Source organism: Pyxicephalus adspersus, chromosome 9 (assembly GCF_032062135.1).
Source record: "Pyxicephalus adspersus chromosome 9, UCB_Pads_2.0, whole genome shotgun sequence".
NCBI classification, from domain to species: Eukaryota; Metazoa; Chordata; class Amphibia; order Anura; family Pyxicephalidae; genus Pyxicephalus; species Pyxicephalus adspersus.
Window position 1 is genome coordinate 16,846,420 of NC_092866.1, and position 19,177 is coordinate 16,865,596.

At 36.9% G+C, this 19,177-nt stretch overlaps 1 protein-coding gene across 3 annotated transcripts in view; it reads left to right on the top strand.

Moving 5' to 3' along the window:
• The window catches only part of WWOX (WW domain containing oxidoreductase), a 561,627-nt gene that overhangs the window by 16,332 nt on the left and 526,118 nt on the right, over positions 1-19,177 (top strand). For all 3 annotated transcript variants that reach the window (XM_072422778.1, XM_072422779.1, XM_072422780.1), the window contains exon 6: positions 18,587-18,693. In XM_072422778.1, coding sequence (XP_072278879.1) covers positions 18,587-18,693 — 107 coding nt within the window. The remainder of the gene's footprint in view (positions 1-18,586; positions 18,694-19,177) is intronic.

Sequence of the window (19,177 nt, forward strand, 5' to 3'; positions counted from 1 at the left end):
TCCTCAGTAGCTACAAATGATATAAAACCACAGTGTCTGCATCAAATGCCTTTGCAAACATAGTTATTAGCTTGTAAAAATAGCAGTGATATCATCACTGTGCTGCATATAGTCTCATAGAGAGCAGAACTGTAAGAGGGCCCCCCACTGCAGAAAGCTATAGGGGGTGTATATATGACCTGGTACTCTGCACAGGGATAGAGGATGAAGCAGTGACTGGTCTTCATACAAAAAGCTTACAAAAGCAACAGTTCACACTGTAATAATGCACAGATCTGGACGAAAACAAAAAAAAAATAGACATGACAGGGCTCCACGATCTACTTGCGTTGCCTTTGCGATCTACCGATAGATCGCCATCCTTCTGTTGGGCACCTCTGGTGTAGAGAATATTCCCACAATACTTCTGTCACAAAATTTCTGATGATCAGCATCTTTCTATCCAATTCCTCTATACTCTATGGCTTTTCCAGCCTCTAGGTTGACAGTGAATGCTACAAAGTAGCAATCTCACCTCTCATTCACTTTGTTTTGTCCTTCAATGAGCATGCTTCATTTCAGCACATGAACTTATTGGCTGTTTGCTCTGTTTCTTCAACTCCTTCAGGGACTGAAAGCAGGTGTAGGTTAGGCACATACACGGCTTGCATTTATAAAAAAAAAAAATCGAACAAATTCAATTTTAATTGTGTAATAATTATTACAGGGCTGCATTCATTTGTCTTTAATGTCTACCAATAATAATTCTGCTTTAAATTTGGTCCTGCCACACATACTGTCCTTACTGATGATGAAGTGACTTTATTGTTCTATTGGGAGACCCACAAAGAGAAGGACTAGCTCAGCAAATACAATAAAACTTCTAGACTTGAATAAACTTTGAAGTACCTGTACCTGTGGATCTTTGAAATGCTTCAACATGCGGTTTTCACTGCAAGCAGGTTCTGCTTATATATTAATTATATGCTCAACATATGATGTTTACATTGCATTCCAAGTCAGTCATTTTGCTGCAAATGTTTTTCAGAACTAGTGGACTAGAGGTTTGAATAGAAAGTGTATATACCAAAAAAAGCTGACCCAAGGGGATCAGAATGTGTGGAGGAATAGTTGGAGGGCAGCTAATTTATGAGCTTTGTGTATATGTACATGCTTTTTTTCTGCAGAGCATGGAGCCTGATTTAATAAAGGTTTCTAAGTCTCAGAAGGATATCTAGAAAGGTTCTGACTATGTAGCTTTATAAAAATATGCCCAGCCTGGATATACCTAAATACACAGAAGAGTAGAAGCAGACAGGCTTTTTGCGTGCAAATATTTCTTAAAATATTTTTAAATGGTCCTAACTATACCAGACTATTCTAAACTCAAATAAATGAACATATAACAATAATAAAACACATCTATGTGTGTAAATTCATTTTTTTAGTACAAAGCTATTTGACATATGTTCAAAGGTATCTCACAGTACGCGACGCGTTTCCCCCCTTATTTGGCTTCCTCAGGGGCTCATCCACTGAGGAAGCCAAATAGGGCGGAAAAGCCTGTCTGCTTCTACTCCTCTATGTATTAAAGCTTTGTAAGACTGGAGAGGATACACTATCACCAGTGAACCTGGGTGTTGTCAGTTCACTAGAATGAGTTTTGGTCTGCACAGCCTACAACAGGAAAAAAAAGCCACTTTTCTTCTGTCTTTGGTAATTTGGCAGAAACTAAGTAAGATTTTTATATTATCTAAATCAGAGTTCTCCTTTTAAGTAATAAAGATTTTACAGTTCATTGACAGAAAGCTGGGCAATGATTCAGGTTATACGCTGGAATATAGATATTAATATTTGAGTTTAATTTTGCATTCACACATTACAATTCACATATTAGCATTCTGTAATGTTAGGTATTGGACACTAGAGGGCACTGTTGCTCTTTAGAACTGGCAGATTACAACCTTACAATTCGAGTTTCTTCTTTGCACAGATGGGTAGACATTGCTTCTGTACAAGAATGTTTAACCCTAAAGCTTTTAAGTGGTCCTAGATAATATACCAGTTTACTTATACACATGCATATAATATAATCCTGTGTAATAAAGTTATTTTTGTCCCATCATATGTCATAAAGTAATACATAGTAAAGACCAAGCTAACAATTATTTTACAATTCAACTTAATTAAAGTATATCTCTTTGTCTTGAATATTTGTCCTTGCAATCTTTTTATGTAAATTTTGAATGAATGTAGAAATAATTAACCTATATCATTGGTAATTGTTGATGATTCATTATGTCAATAGCAGTGTTTGTTTAACGTACAGTAGTATTAAGTATTACAAAAATAGATATTGGCAATCATCGTTATGATTATAGTAAGATATGATGTAAATCTCAGTATTGTAATAGGGATGTATAAAAAAATTATAGAAGATTGGCTTTTTTGCAATCTTTTCTTTGTGAAATTGTGAATAAAGGTAGAATTATTTAACATACATCATTGGTCATTGTTAATTATATTAAGATTTATATATATTAAAAACAGTGTCTGTAGGTATAAGGTATGCTGGTTATAAGTATTATTACAGTGTTAGACACAATTATGGTAAAGATAAAACATGGTGTAAATCTCAGTATTGTGATGGGGATGTATACATGAATATATTGTAGAACTCCTCTGTGGCTTTAATTATCATGTTCACAACTTCTGCACTTGATTGTTCCCGCTTGTTATTTTCTTGTTTTCTAAGGGGCCCTAAATTCAAACCATGAAAATGGCTAATTGATTTTGATTTGTCACCAGGATATTCTTTTTGGCGCGTATCTCAAGTGATATTCAGTGTGGCAGCGTGGCATTAAAGTGGCAGCGAAATGTAAAGCACCTTCCACATTACGAATTAGTGCATTTTTGTTAATCCCAATGTTCAGTAGGATGTAGCATGCAAATACTGAGCACTGAGCAAGTCATCTTCTCGGCCTTTATTCTTCCACACCTTACTATGGGCCAGTAGATGTTACATGTTGGGAACTGTGATGATCCAAAGTTCCTATAGCCTAGAATAAATTGTTACTTGCAGTTCACCCTGGTTTATTGAACTCCAAAAACGTTTTAAGACAAAACTGAAAATTCACTTTATACAAACTGCTATATCATAGAGTTGGCCCTGAAATGTTAGTAGAAATTAAACTATATATGTTCCCCTTCTCAACATTTTTCTTTGTATTCTTGTCTCGAAGGTTACTTTGCTCGCTAATTCCATTACTATATTCTTGTTTGCCAAAAGGAAAAAAAAAATCTGTGTTTGAATTTTTCTATCTGGATAGATATGATAATAAAAAAGTAACTAATATTAGATTATGTTCACTTGGGGATTCTGTTTTGTGAGCTGCTTTACTGGCTGTTCTTATGAGTAAAATAATTGACATCAGTGAGTGATAGTTCATAGGTAAATAGGGCTGATTTGTGCATTGGATTCCCTTATATGTGATTGCTTTTTGGTACTTAGCAGGTGTTTGTCTGATTTGTTAATAAAATATTGAATTATCCTTGCTTTGCTAGTAAACACCACATATATGAAACTTACAGGTTTGGGTTTCTATCATCCATACTCATCGCTCTCTACTGATTGCCATTCCGTCTGTATAGAAATGTCTCAAATCTCTAAAACCTGAGGGCTGATTGGTAGGAGTTTCCTGTGGAGTTTGGAGACCGGCTAAGTATAATCATTTGCCAAAACACACACACATCTTAAAGTGGGTAGCAGTTACTGAAACATGACCAGTCAACTCCATATCTAGCATTGCTTTTACAAGGGTTCCTCACAGTTGGTTTACAGACTAAGAGGAAATGTTTCCCCTTAATCAAAATTTATACTGTAAGCCAAATTTAGCATGCACTTACGTTATTACTTGAGAGCCGTCAAATATGAGTTCCGCACCTTGGATTTGGCAAGATTTTCTGAGAAAATTGGCTTTACCTTTGTTCATGTTGGACCTCATAAAGTTCATAGCTTTGTGTAAACATATGACCTGACTGATGGCCGTACCCCCTAGTAACTTGGGCATTCAATTCAACAGTAATAAGTATTATTATTATTACTGATGTACATAGACCTGTCAGGTTCAGGATTTACCTAGTGCTATAATTTTATTGCATACGTAAATACGAAGATCTTAAAAAAGCTTAAAGGAAGAATAAATAGATATAACAAGAATGAAAGGAAGATCTGACAGCAAATTTTGTGTTGTCGATAGGTGCATAGTGATTGAAGAAATTACATGTTATGTAATGTTTATATGCCAGAAAGGTTTCAAAGATTCGAAGGTTGCTGGATTTCTAATGGACAGTACGAGGCAGCTCCAGATAAAGAGTGCCGCCCGAAGGAGGTCTTGGAGCCAGGAGTGGACCAAATAGAAAGAAACAAGAAGATTGTGTTCTAAAACTTTCGTTGGTTTGTTATTTTGAACAAGAACAATAAGAAAATACCAAATCTTTCTTGGCTATGTGTAAAAATTAGTACAAATAATAGTTTCCTGTGAAGAATGGGAATGTAGACAATGGACCTGATTTAATAAAGCTCTCCAAGCCTGGAGAGGATACACTCTCATCAATAAAGCTGGGTGATCCAGCAAACCTAGAATGGATTTCTTTAAAGTGATTTTCTATTTGTTAGCAAATGTTTTTAATCATGGATCACATCCATTCCGGGTTAGCTGGAATGGATGTGAAGACAGAAGAAATGTGGCTTTTTTTTCCTGTTGTAGGCTGTGCAGACCAAAACTCATTCTAGTGAACTGACATCACCCAGCTTCACTGATGAAAGTGTATCCTCTCCAGCCTTGGAGAGCTTTAATAAATCAGTTCCATTAAATGAAAACGTGGTCATGGTATAATGAGGCCGGGGAGGAAGAGGCTATATCAGGAAAGTCCAACTCGAGTGCTCTAGTGGAAAGAGCTGGATGAAGGGTAAAAGCAGGATATTACAAAAATTGGATTATTTTCCAGTCAATACTGGTGATGCAGTAGACAAAATTAGGGGCAGTTTAGATGTAGAAAGACATGGGGGACCCATTAAATTAAACTGAAGAATCAGTGAAGCAAGTTTTTTTAGTTGTCTTTCTGTTTTGCAGTTTACAGTACATCCTTTGTACAATCATTTTATGATTTGAAATATTACAGAGCAGTTGCTTCAGAAGTCTTCAGTTGTTGTGTTTCAGGTGGTCCCTATGATGAAATTTAAAGGTACAGAAATCTGGTGATCAATAGCTATACCCATCAGTATATTATACAGTGTTTTGCCCTACAGAGCTCTCATATTGCCCCCTGGGTACCATATACAGCTGGCAGTACACATACATGGAGCTAGTCTATGAATATGTACAATGTCCATCAAAATATATATGCACTTGCTACCCTGAAGAACAGGAGCAGTGGTTGTAGAATACATTTGGAGCAATAATGTTAATTTGAAACCTGAAGTTGACGAGAAAGTCAGTTTTTTTGGTGCATCTTGGGCCTTTAGCAAAGGAGTAAAAGTTTAAGTCTAGATGCATATGTTATTTTTATCTTTTCATTATGTATGTCTCGCAAGAATTTATTACCTTTTGTGGCATTTGTGTCACTCATATATTTTTTGTGTAATTTGTTTTTTAGATACAGATATAGAATGTAAATAAAATAATATTTTTAAAGGATAGTCACTTCTAACTAGTATCTGGCCTGAAGACACACAGTTTAATTAATTGGTGAGAGATATTTTATTAACAAACCAAAAACAGTATATAATGTGTGAGGTATGAGTGTTAAAGAGCTCATCACTATCGCCTGTGTTTGTTGTGTACAGCTAAAATTAACTAAAAAAAAAATAAAATGACCAAAACTGTAAAAGTTTTGAGGGAGAACAAAATCCTGAATACAATTTCCTATTAATATTGTATCTTTGCTTTTATGTGGCTTTAATATCTTTAAAGTAAAACCTATTCTTTAAAGTATCCCTATTCTAACCAACACCATGACCACTTGTCTAGAGGTCATGGTGTTCAAAAGGAAAGGGGTGGGTAAGAAAAACTTTCACATTTTTTATTGTCTGGATCCAGTTGGGACGAATATTCCTCTTTCACCAACACTGGAAGTGAAGGAAATAAATGACAGCAGTTGTACCTTTTTTTATCTAACGTTGTTAGTATTGCGAGTTTTCCCATGAAAAGATCTCCTCTGGTGTTCAGGCCTTTCAAATATTAACTATCAAATGCAAGTACCGCTACTTGCTATTTCATGTTCTGGTATTTGACAATGGAATGACAAGGATGGAGGTTGGTATTGGTAGCAAATTGATGTTTTTTTTTTTTATTTGGCCGGAAACCAAAGCCCGATGTAGAGCTTGGGCCAAGAACCAATCTGGACACAGAGATCAAGGATTAACAGAGGCTCCACAAGATACCTGTTCTTCAGCACCTCAGAAATGTTTTAGGGCTGGTTGATTTATTTTTAATTTGATTTGTAGTTGGAGTGTTAGAAAAATATATATTAGGGCACGTTTATTGGTTCAGTGTAGCAATTTTAACTAAGAGCAGCAAGTAGACATGGCATGTATATAGATTCTGAGTATCCTCATGCTCACCCTCCACCCACCATGCAATCATTTAACACATCAGGGGCGTCCGGCTCAGAAGTATGTGCATTATGCATCACTTTACACATCTTTGGGCTATTAAAAAATCATGTGTATGTGTTCCAGCTGTGAATTTAAATGTTTACTCAGTCACCCATTAGCCCCTTTGGCTTCTGTTCTTCATAAATGTATGCCATCTTCAGGTGCCGCTCGTCCAAATATTTAATTTACAGAAAATCTCCCACTGATCATTTTGCCAAGCCTGACTCCTGCTTAAAGACCGGAGTTCCTCTCTGCAACATAATTCAGAACGATTCTGTTCAGCCTGTGGATCGTTCATATTAATTATCTGGCCATTGTATTTCTGGCCCAAGCTCCTTGCCAGAAAAAGTACATCATGTATCCCAGTGCGGTGATTAAACATAAGTGAAAGTTGGGAATGTTAGGGCCGGGGAAGGGAGAGAAGCCTGGATAGCTGCATAAGAGCTCAGTATGCTTTTAATGATCTCTTTTTTCAGTTGCAACGAGGGGGTTAAACCCCTTGGTCACGAGTTTAGGCCCCAGGCCCAGGTTCATCTTGTGTTCAGACCTTTGCTGGCAGCCCCTCTTGCTGCTGCTGTGGAGTTGAAGTCTGATCAGATTCTGGGTGATTTGTGGACGTGCTCGCTGAACACTGCTTGGCTGCTGTTGAAGTTTTATCTTCTGCAGATTTTATACTTTATACGGCCTAGAATTAAATTAATTTATTGTCCTCTACCCCTGCGTGGGGACAGCCTTATATTTCTTACAATTCTGGGAAATTATCTAAGATTCTCAAAAAACATTGTCTAATGTGATGTTAAGTGGTCTATTTATAAAAGTCGAAATTTGATATTTTAGTTTTTTAACTGTTTCTCAAGGTGCGTGGTGCATTGTGAGTGGTAATGTTTAGCGCATGGGGAATATACTAAAGACACAAACTAAGGCTACGTACACGTCAGATGAGTCTTGTCTGATAATCGCTTCAGGGCTTATTTTGTACGAGAATCTGGCGTATGTACAGCGCTCCTTTGAACAATAAATGATCATAATAAAAATGAAGGTAAGAGAGTGCAGGAGGGTGCTGCTCTGTCATCCCCCCCCCCAGTCTCCATAAAGCAGATCAGCGTTGTATGTGTACAGCACATGCACGTAAAGACAATTATTGCACGTGTGTACGTAGCCTTAGACACCAATGTGTGTTAATACTGGAAACATGAATTGATGATGAGACTTTTGAAACGGGGATCTGGCAGAAAAAGACATGAACAGAGCTAATGGTCTAAGGGCATCCTCAGTGGCTATAAAGCATTGTCATCCACTGTCCACTATAACACAGGCAGATATAAAATACACAATCTAACAAAGCTCTTCATTCATTCATTTATTCATCCACTTCTTTCTAAACGTGTAAGTGCCTGAATTTGGCTTTTAGCCTCTTGCAGTCCCTGTAAAACAGAGGGGACAGAGAAATGCCAGCCAGTTTTGCTCCTGTGCAAGGAGAGAGCTGAGTGAAACTCATCGATGTACTGATTCTCCTTTCACTATTCAGTCACACGGGCTGTGTAAAGGCCTGTGTCAGGGCCTTGTAAATTTCAGGACTGAGTAGATGGCAATTCAAATATTCTGGCAAGTAAAACAGCAGCTTCTTTTATGTTATTATTATTATTATTAATATACAGTATTTATATAGCGCCATCATAATACGCAGCGCTGTACAAAGTCCATAGTCATGTCACTAACTAACTAACTGTCCCTCAAAGGAGCTCACAATCTAATGTTCCTACTATAGGCATATGTCACTAAAGTAGTCTAGGGTCAATTTTAGGGGGAAGCCAATTAACCTAACTGCATGTTTTTGGGATGTGGGAGGAAACCGGAGTACCCGGAGGAAACCCACGCAGACAGGAGAAGAACCTACAAACTCCATGCAGATAGTGTCCTGGCTGGGATTCGAACCTAGGACCTAGTGCTGCAAAGGCTCCAAGACTGGAGAGGATACACTTCCATCATTAAATCTGGGTGATCCAGAAAACCTGGAATATATTTCTTTTAAGTCATTTGCTAGCAAATGTTTTGAAGCCTGGACCAGATCCATTTCAGGTTTGCTGGATCCCCCAGCTTCACTGATGAAAGTGTATCCTTTCCAGCCTTGGCGAGCTTTAATAAATCGGGTCCATTATATTTACATGATGGTCAGTGGGAAGAATGTCACCCTTACACACTTAGCCAAAAAGATCATTGGTGTCACTTAAACTGAGCAAACTGCTCATAGCTCAGGGAACCTCTTGAAATCTCTGGAGGAACCCTGGTTGAAAAACGCCATTCTACGAGGCAAATTGTATCATCTTTTCTGCTTCATTTCTGTATACAAAGAAAATCTCCCCAACAGGACAGAAATGTCAATTGATAGAGATTTTCACAATTTTCAGCTCTATCCAAAATGAAAAACTACTACCAGTACTTTCAATATTTTATTTTTACTTTTGACTGTAATGTATTTTCAATTTCATATGGTTCTTTTTATTTGTCTACAGATAGATATCCAAAGAAGTCTAGTCTAGAACTGAGATTTGTAGAAGGATGAACTCCACATGTGACCAGGCAGACATGCCAATCTGTATATCTCTTTCATTTGTACAATGATCAGCCAAAATATAAAAACATCTGCTTGGTGAAATGAATAACTTTGATTAACTCTTTACAATAGCACCAGTCACAGAGTAGAGTATATTTAACAGCAAGTAAACAGTCAATTTTGGAAGGTGATATGTTGGTCCATGTTGTCCCCTGTCCACCATTGAGAACACCTACAATGAGCATGTAGGTGACTAAACTGGTCCATGGAGCAATGGAAAAAGGTGGCCTGGTCTGATAATAATTTGGAATTGTCTTGATGGCCAGGTCCATGTGTGTCGTTTACCAGGGGAAAACATGGCAGCAGCATGCATTTTAAGAAGAAGATAGATTAGCACAGGTAGTGTGACTTTAAGTTCCTGCTTCTAAGATCTCGGTGCCAGATACCACAGTGCACCCTCGGAGGTCTTGCAGAATCCTTGCCTCCATGTGTCAGGTTTGTTGCTAAAAAAAGGCCTGCACACTATTAGACAGGTGGTTTTAATATTTGGCTGAATAGTGTATTTTGAGGTTTTTGGCCCTTTAATTAAAATGAACCGTTTTTTAGGATAAATCTAATCACAGAATGCGCTGCCAATTAACAGCAATAAATATCTTAAAGTTTCCCAATTTATTATCTTCTTCATGGCGGTCTGGATGTTTTATGGATATTGTTTTTGGCATTTACTGCCTATGATTATACACCTTTAGCTCTGCCGTAACCTCCTTGTTTTCAAATTGGCTGCTGTATCTTGGATGCAGCAATCTCTAATATGTTGTATTTCACAATGGTAGCTGACATACGCTTGCTTTCCAACACATGCATTTTTGGAAGCTTTGTGTACTCCATTCGGTTCTTTGAAGGGTCTTCTAGTGGAGATCTTGTGTTTGACACAAGACATATTACTCTTCCTCTGTATGGACAGTGAGATGGACCGTGCCAGTAACATGTGAAACTGCTTTTCACATTAGCCTTGGTTGGACGAGGAACAGAATCTACACATTAGTCATCCTAATTCATTTTATTTGGCGTTCTAGAGCCCTCTCAAGTCCAAGAACAACACATGCCAGTTTAGCACACAGAGGGAGAGGCAGGATGTTGTTTTTAACCTAAACATGATATTATGTTTTAAAATCTGATGTCTGCAGTTACAAATTTATGTTCTACAAGATGCCTTCTCCATATAAATATAGTCATGTCTGTTGTTACATATTTAAGCCTAAATGTTTCCCTTATGCTTTCTCTGACACATTGAAGTCTTCACTATATTTTAATTGTTTGAAAAATGATGATGTTAAAAAGACATTAATACTGCTGCCGTTGTAAGAACATATTATTTAAAAGGAGGACTGAAAAGAAAAGTCTGATCTGGTAAATTTTTTTTATATAATGATTATATATATATTAGTACAAATAGACCTAAACCCATGCAACAGCCCTTGGCTTTTTAAATTATACTTTTTCCATTTCAGAATGAACTTCCCAATAACTCCAAGTTACTGATTACATTGGTAACTGACCAGGTCTACTATTTAGGAAGGTCTATATAGTGGAAGAGCCATTATACTACTTTTTTAGTGGCCCATTATTATTTGTATTTATATAGCACATACATAGGGCCTGATTTAATAAAGCTCTCCGATGCACTTTTATCAGTTAAGCTGGGTGATCCAGCAAACTTGGAATGGATGACAAAGTTATTTTCTATTTGTTAGCAAATGTTTTCACAGGAATAAAGCTGTACAGGCATCAAATAAATGTCTTAGCAGTATATCCCATTATATGTACACTCTTGCTTGCAAATGTGAAGCCATGTCAAATACACAAAACTGTAAAATTACGTTTACCCCTAGCTACACATCTGTTTGCACTTTTCACTTTCAGACACTGTACAATACTGTGTTGTGCAGACAAAATGGTTTGGACCTCTGCCTTTGATTTGGGATAGAATGCAGAATAACAAAACATTTCTTTAGTTTTTATTCTTTAATTTTTTAATTAAAAAAATGTTAATGGGTATCATTTCTGAAAGTCTATTTATATTCATTACATGATTGTCATACATTGTCTTACACATTAGTGTCAGTCTCTAACATATTTCAGTCTTCTTGACAGTGGCTACAGTTAGTATGGAGGACTCACCTGTTTGCATGAGGCCTATACCAGTGAGCTATGCATTTCCTATTGCTCTGCTTAGGCTGAATTGTTACTGGAGGGTCAGATTAGAACTCATTGAAGCACAGTTGTGGCATGAGCAGCAGCCTGCCTCGGGTCATTCCTGCCTCTGGAGAGTTACAGGCCAGTCACTTGAAATTCATTATAGGGTTTTGCAAAACATTATTGCCGCAAGATTCTACTCCTCTGAGAATCCGTGCATGCTCTGGCTATTCTGTACATCTTCACTGTCCTCCCATAAAATAACATCTTTGAGCTCTTTCATATTCCACCGTTTCATGTTAATGGCTCAGCAATAAACCATGATAATAGCTACTTATAAAAGCAACATTTCTCTTCTTAAAGTGGTGCTGTGGATGTACGATTAAAAGTATAGTTTGCTGTAATTTACAGCCACATTTTTTTTTTGTGTACTGCATTGGTCAGCTGCAGTATGGATTTAATTTTTAAAGGAGTATTCTGCTCAGGGTAAAAAAAAACAATTTGAATTTACTGTCAAGTTATGTGCATTTAGTATTTGTATATACTTAAAATATAAGTTGCTTATTGGCTAAATAAATGTCTGCTCTAAAATGTAATTTGTCTGTTATGTATGTAATGATTTACAATCATATCCATGGGTGGACTTGGTTTTACCTGCCATTAGATTATATTGTCATGCCTCATATAGGGTTGCATTGGGTTAAGTCAGTAATTATATTTACTAACTGACCCTATGTGAAAAACAGACCAGTAAAGCTCAATTACTGTGTGCGAATGATAATTTTAAAGCATTAACACAGTGAAAATAGTAACCCTTCTTCAGTACTGCTTGGTGCTATGCTTTTACCAGCTTCCGCCTGTCTTGGCAATAGCACATTAAAGGCTTAGTATTCCAGTGTTAAATCAACACATCAGTGCGCCATGCTTCCTTTCTTGAGGTTTGTAAGTGATTGCCAGGTCATAATTATTGGTAAGATAGCAACGGTGTGGGCTTAATGGGGAACAGGGATGATAGGGGGCGGAAGAGGCAAATTACATTTTTAGAAACATTGAACTGTTCTTTATAGAATTTGACAAAAACATTAGTACATTGGTGGCCAGTCATTAGGGCTGAACACTGGCACACTGAGGAACATGCGATAATCCTACCAACAGTGTTTCCTGCCAAAATTGTTAGAGGTGGTGATCAGGGGTGTAGTTGTAAAAAAAGGAGGGGGCATGGTACTATCGATGGCAAATAGGCATGTGCATCATTGGTATGTAAACGTGCCCGCCCCACTTTACCCCTGCCTATGTGTCACTGAAAGGGGAAAGAACTTCCCCCAGAGTGACGTCATGGTACCAGAACCCACCCAATCTCCCAATGCAGGTCAGAGCCAGCGATGGGAGAGTGGGCGGGTTGTGTTCAGAGAAACAACCTGCCCACCACCCTGAACCTGCAATTCCATATGGGAGACATGGTCCGCGGCTCTGGCCGGTTCGCCCCCCCCACCAAAGAATTCCTTGCAAAATAAGGGTGGGTGCGCATGCCGATACCTGAAAAAAGTGAGGGGGCGGCATTCCCGCCCCACTACACCCCTGGTGGTGAGGGAGAAGTAGGGGTTGGGTGCGTAAGTTCGCGTTCGGTAGGTAAGTTTAGGCACAGGTGTCTAGCAAACACTAATTTGTTTTGTCAGATTAACATAAAGAGATCTATCCTTCAATTCCTCCTCTTTTGGTATATAAAGAAATAAGCCATTATAACATAATCTTATGCACAATTACACCTAAATGCCGTGCACACAAGTCACAACATATTTATAAAAAAAAAAAAAAAAAATCCCAGCTCTGCAATTTGCCACTGCGGTCTAGCTAATAGAAACCTGCATTCCATTACAGCTTAATTCTCAAAATGATATTGTATTATAGTTGGCAGCGCTACGCTAATTAGGGAAAAATAAAAGCAAAATGTTCTTCAGCAGACTAAAAATGAAACTGTTAAAATTAATACTTGCCTTGTTCAACACATTTTGTGCTCACATGAACGCCACGTTCATTACTCCGTTTTAGTCGAAACATCTGCACTCCCCAGAAGCTAGGGGTGATTACTGTGCTATTCAGTTGTGAAAAAAGTAATCTGTTAATCTTTCTTTAAAAACTCTCCAGCATATTTGCTGCAAGGAGAAGGCGGGGATGAAATGTTTATTTATATTTTCCGGTTTGTAGGAGAAAATGATACAGTTCGAGTTACGCGCACTGCTGGATGTCTCTCTAATGCATATTGTGTGGTGTTCTATGGGTCTGTATTTTATCATAAAGGCAAATATAGATTCCAGTTAACCATATTGTTGAACTTCGTATTCAACATACAGGCAAACTAAGTGTGGCTTCACTAAAGCAATATTTATAACTAAAATGGTAACAAAACATTACCACAGTACAAAAAGATACTAAAATCTAAACATGTATAAAAAACAGCTTTTTAAGATAGCAAAATTGTAAAATTTGGATAAGGTTGTATAAAAAAATAATTGTGTACGTTGGGAACTTTTAATTAAAAAAAGCCAGTCTTGCATTTGTTGACCATTATCACCACCTTTTTAATGATTTCAAACAATATGGAAGCATTAAATAAGGAAAGAAAGCTTTTTCATGGGTGGGGAAATCTGATCATTTTTCTAGCAGATGTTGTCCTGTATGGGCCTGGCATGCCTGTCAGTCCTCTCTGCTTTGTTGCGGTGTTATCAGGTCAGATGTAATCCTCACATATACATGATACATCTGTTCACCTAAATGTATTGCTATATTATTTTGGGGAACATCATCCAGACCTGACATCGCTGACACAAATCCAGTGTTTTGTATGACGTTCTTTGTGTACCTATGGACACATTTGGATTTGATCATCATTTTGGCTTTTGGACATTCGTATATGTTGTCCTGCTATCAAATCCTTTGAAGAAGCGGTTGTAGCCGCAAAACACATTGGGACCAATAAGAGTTAACTTTGATAGCATTTATTCTGTATTATATAGGATATATGTGATGTTTGTAGGCAACACACTTGACATTTTTATCAATTTGTATGTAGCTCAGATTTTTTTGTCTATTTTGAAATGTTATGTTTTTAATACATTGATGTGCCAGTAATTCCCTACTTAGGTCTACCTACCTAAAAGCTGCACTTTTCTTTTTGTTGTTGTTTCTTGGGGATATTCCTTTGATGGTCATACTATGTTTAAGAGGTCTTTTATTGTGCTTAAATTATAGGCCAATTGCCTTATTTTAAAATTTGTACTTGTGTACATTTTGTATTTAAATTATTTGATGTTGAAATGGATCTGATTGGTGTTGGTAAAGTTACCATTGAAAAATCCTAACCGTTTATCACCTACCGACTGTATGTATCTTCCCCCAATATAATGTCTGTGCAAGGCGTATATCTACAAATGTTCTTTCTAAGACAGCCAGCATCCAAAACTTTGTGTGGCTTCTGAGTATCAATTTTGGTGGTAATGAACAGCTTGGGCCCCAGTGATGATTGGAAGCCACTTGGAGTATGTATATTTGTACCACTGAACCTACATTTAGTTAGGTGTACACCAAGATTTTTGCTCTTCACAACTGAATAGAGACGTGGAAGTGGAAATTGAGTATATGCAGCTTTGAAATAAGAATGGACATACATACCAATTTTCATATAACCATTTTACTAATAGGTAGAGTTTCCAGTTTAACATGATCAATACAGAATAAATATGTGATTTTTTTGACATTCTGTGTTGCTGTTTTTTAACCTGAAGAAGAAGGCACAGACTGCAGAAAAGTGTTGGTCTGTACACAAGAAATTAAACATAAATTCATCCACAGCCTTTACTAGGGATCTTGTATTGTCCCAACATTAGCATTGATTATCTACTCAAAGTGATTCACTTGGTAGAAAAAAATAATTTATTTACATGACGAGCATTACTTGCCTTACTTTGCATTTAAAGTAAGCAGCACACATGTGGGTAATCACTTTCCAAGTGCAAGTGTTATCTATACCCTTCATATTCATATCTGTATCCCCATTGTAGGAAATTATTAGTGATAGGTACAGAATGCCAATCAGAAATTGCCTAAAAACAGACAACAGTAAAACCTTAGAAAGGTTTTAATCCATCTATATTCTATATTTTTTTTTGCCAAAGTAGGATTCTAAACTCATTGTCAGCACCTGTTGTGTATTCACATTAGATATTAGTAGGTTAGAAAGGTGCTGTGCCCCTGCTGGGGTATGGAGCAGGGTAAGATAAACTACTAGGTAGACAATGTAAATTTCTACAGTGCTTCTGCTGTAAACTTTGAGTTGTTCCACAGTGGTGAGAATGCTTGTGGTAAATATTATTTATTGCATGCAGCTAATTTATAGCTATTTGCATGACCATATCCTTGCCACAGGTTTTTGCTAAGGCCATTATGATCCTGTATTGGTTTAAAAGATGACTAGAGAAAAACAACAGATAGCCCAAAAGACATGAAAACTGGTGCTAGTAAAACATTAACTCTGGTCTGCATCACAGCACTACACAGGGTAAGGTGAAACTCTTGACATAAGTGCTGATTGTCTTTAGATGGACAACTTACTTATCACACAAGGAAATACAGTCCTGCCAATATCGGCATTTGAAGCCAGTCCTCGTGCTACAGGGGCCCCTTGAGCACTTTAATTAGCAGATCTCTTTGTCACTTTTCTAAGAACGTCAAAGATTGTTCTCTTCAATCTATAAAGTATTTGACTAAGCAATTAACTTTTTTTATCCAAATTCTAAAATAACATGGCCATTTAAATCTGCAGCTGCCCACAAAATCGTTAAAAAATAACACATTTTAGATTTTGATTTGCTAGCAGCAATCTGCTTTTTTATTATTATTATTATTGCTATATTTTTTGCCACTTTTGTTTCCTAATGTCTGCTTTTTTGCCTTGACACATCAACAATTTTGCAGCACAAAATAAACGTCTCTTGTATTATTGCCGTGATTCCTAATCGCCTTAGTGGATTTCCATAGACTAACTGAAAATATTTGCTAAGTACATTAAATGGTGTAATTATACATTTTTGTCTTTCTCGACTTAATAGGGAACATATGGCTTCTTCATCAATCTTGCAAACCGCACTTAATTTTTGAATGCTTTGATTTGGAGTAGTGTACAGTACACAACAATGGATGGGTCCCTTGAGGGTGCACGAGAAACAGCCAGAGTTTACTCAGTCATTTTAAACCAATTCAGTTAACCCAGTTAATTTAACAGTAAATTTTCTACATGTCTGTTCAGTAGTGATCCAAGAGAGATCCAAGCGTGTACTGCTATCTTTATACACCTGCCTCAGCACTGGCTGTTAAACGCAAAGTATTGTTGCAATTCAGCATTCCAGAAACTGGGCTTTGCAGAGGGAGTATTTTTTTTTTTTTTCCTTTTGATTTTCTTGCTTAGGTTTATTAGTCCAAGTGTATTTGTTTAAAGGAAAAGAATACTGTATTTTTAGTGAGCTTTTTTTAGGTTATTATTGCTTTGTTTGTTGTAGCAGCCCTGTTGTTACATTAAAACTGAAAAAGAGAGAGAAAATTGAATCAAACCAACATTAAAAAAATGCCCCAGCAAAAAAACAAAAAAAGCCGCACTGGGTGTAATACCTTCTTTCCAGCACTGCCCTCTGCAGAAATTCATTTTATTCACTAGATATCCCCAGTACAAGGATATCATGTGAGTGCAGGGCTTCCATTCACCTGCATTGTGAAGGGCTCATCATGTGATTCATAGATCAGCGTTGCTGTCATCATGTCTTTGGCAAATTCTGAAGCATTTGGGACCATCAACTACTCAATAAGATCTGAAAGAGAAGTGGACTGCTCTGAGGTTTGCTGTCATCATGTCTTTGGCAAATTCTGAAGCATTTAGGACCATCAACAACTTGATAGGATCTGAAAGAGAAGTGGACTCTGCACATCTCATTAAAGGCCAGAAAAAAAGGCTGGAAAAAGTAAAAATAAAAAGGTGGTAGGCCTGCCTTGAGGTTTGCTGATACCAATCGTGTGGTGCTTACCGTTCTCCTTATTGAAGAGGAAAATGTACCTGAAGATATACAATGCAAGAAACTCCCTGTGTCTGCTATACTTTGTGGATCTGTGCTTCCTCCGAATCTCCTGCTGCCTTTGAAATATTACCCTACCAGCTAATGCACTATCTATTATCTGGTGACAGCTCTGAGATAAGGAAGCAATGCCCAGCCTCCACCAAGTTGGCTACTAATATTCATCCTCTACCAGTATTCACCAAATCCAATTTACTAAACAAGTGTTAGCTGTTCTCTTAACAAGGTGAGGTATCACCTTGCAAAGCTTTGTCTCAGTTGTTACAGTGAAATGTCACTTACAAAGGGATAATTCACTGGTATGTGAATAAATTATATTGCTTTAGTAAATGAACCCCATAGTGTTAAACAGAACATGGAAAGCAAGGGAAAGTTGTGGAGATCCTATAGGTAACACTGGTAACTAGTTTTTTACCTTCTTCTTGGCTTTTGGCAAACCATATCATATTACATTTAGGCCTTAATATAAATGGTTACAAACTTGGTATTGATTCAGATTTTTACTCCAAGTGATTACTCTCATTAATATTTTATTTAAAAGAATAACAAAAATTAGAATAGGGAGCTTGTAAAAATCAAACATTGTGCTAGAAATTACTTTCATTAGACACTAACTAGTGCAATAATACATCATAATATGTGCACATTTATACATACTAATATTATACATACTTTTTTTGTTATTCTTTGCTGTGTAGAAGGTCCATAAATAATCCATGTCTGTATGTAGCTCATGTTAAATTAAGTTATATACATTGTAATGTATAGCTTTATATTTGATTTAGATACTATGATACTAAATTGTGATTTTATACAAATCCCTGCAATTATTCTTTTTCTTGAAACCTGAATTCTCACTGACTTTTTTAGTCATTAATTTCCATGTTTTGAAAAACTCAAGAACTCATAATATAATGATAGTGTAGGAGACACTTCCCTTTATGTATGCCATTTATTTATGTGCAGTGGCTACTGAAAAGGCATGTTTTTTTACCTTTGAAATGAAATTAAAATTTATAAAGGGAGGGTTAAGTTTGGAATTATGTCTAATATTGAATGTCTGTTGTTTTTCCCACCCAGGATTTGAAACTGCTCGATCATTGGCTCTCCATGGTGCACATGTTATCATGGCATGCCGAAACCTCCAAAAAGCCAATGAGGCCAGAAGGCAGATATTAGATGAATGGGTAAGTCAAAATATATATTTATTTTATTTCAAATCAAAAGACTTTTTTTAGTTTGAAATGAAGCCTTCGATTTGCAAATTCTGCCATAACAGAATAACTACATACATGGTTGGAACTTTTTGTTTCTACTGTGGCTACTGCAACAATAACCATATAGAGTGCCCTGATTACACTGGTGCCTATTGTTTTAAGAATGTTTGAAGCTTCAAATGGACCTGAACTCAAAAAATAAAGATTTACTGTTTTAGGGAATAACTAAAAATGTTAAGTGTGTCTAAGCCCATAATATACATTTATGTCTTGAATTGCTCCCTAAAAATATTGGAACAGCTTTTGGATGCATGAATTCTTGGGTACTACTGTGTTTTGAGCTTGCATTATAAGACATAAGGCACTGCTATCTGTTACTAGCTTTGGAATAGGTTTGGGGATATCAGTACTGTGCTGCTCACTGTTCTCCTTGCTGGAGGCTCTGACATGAGGA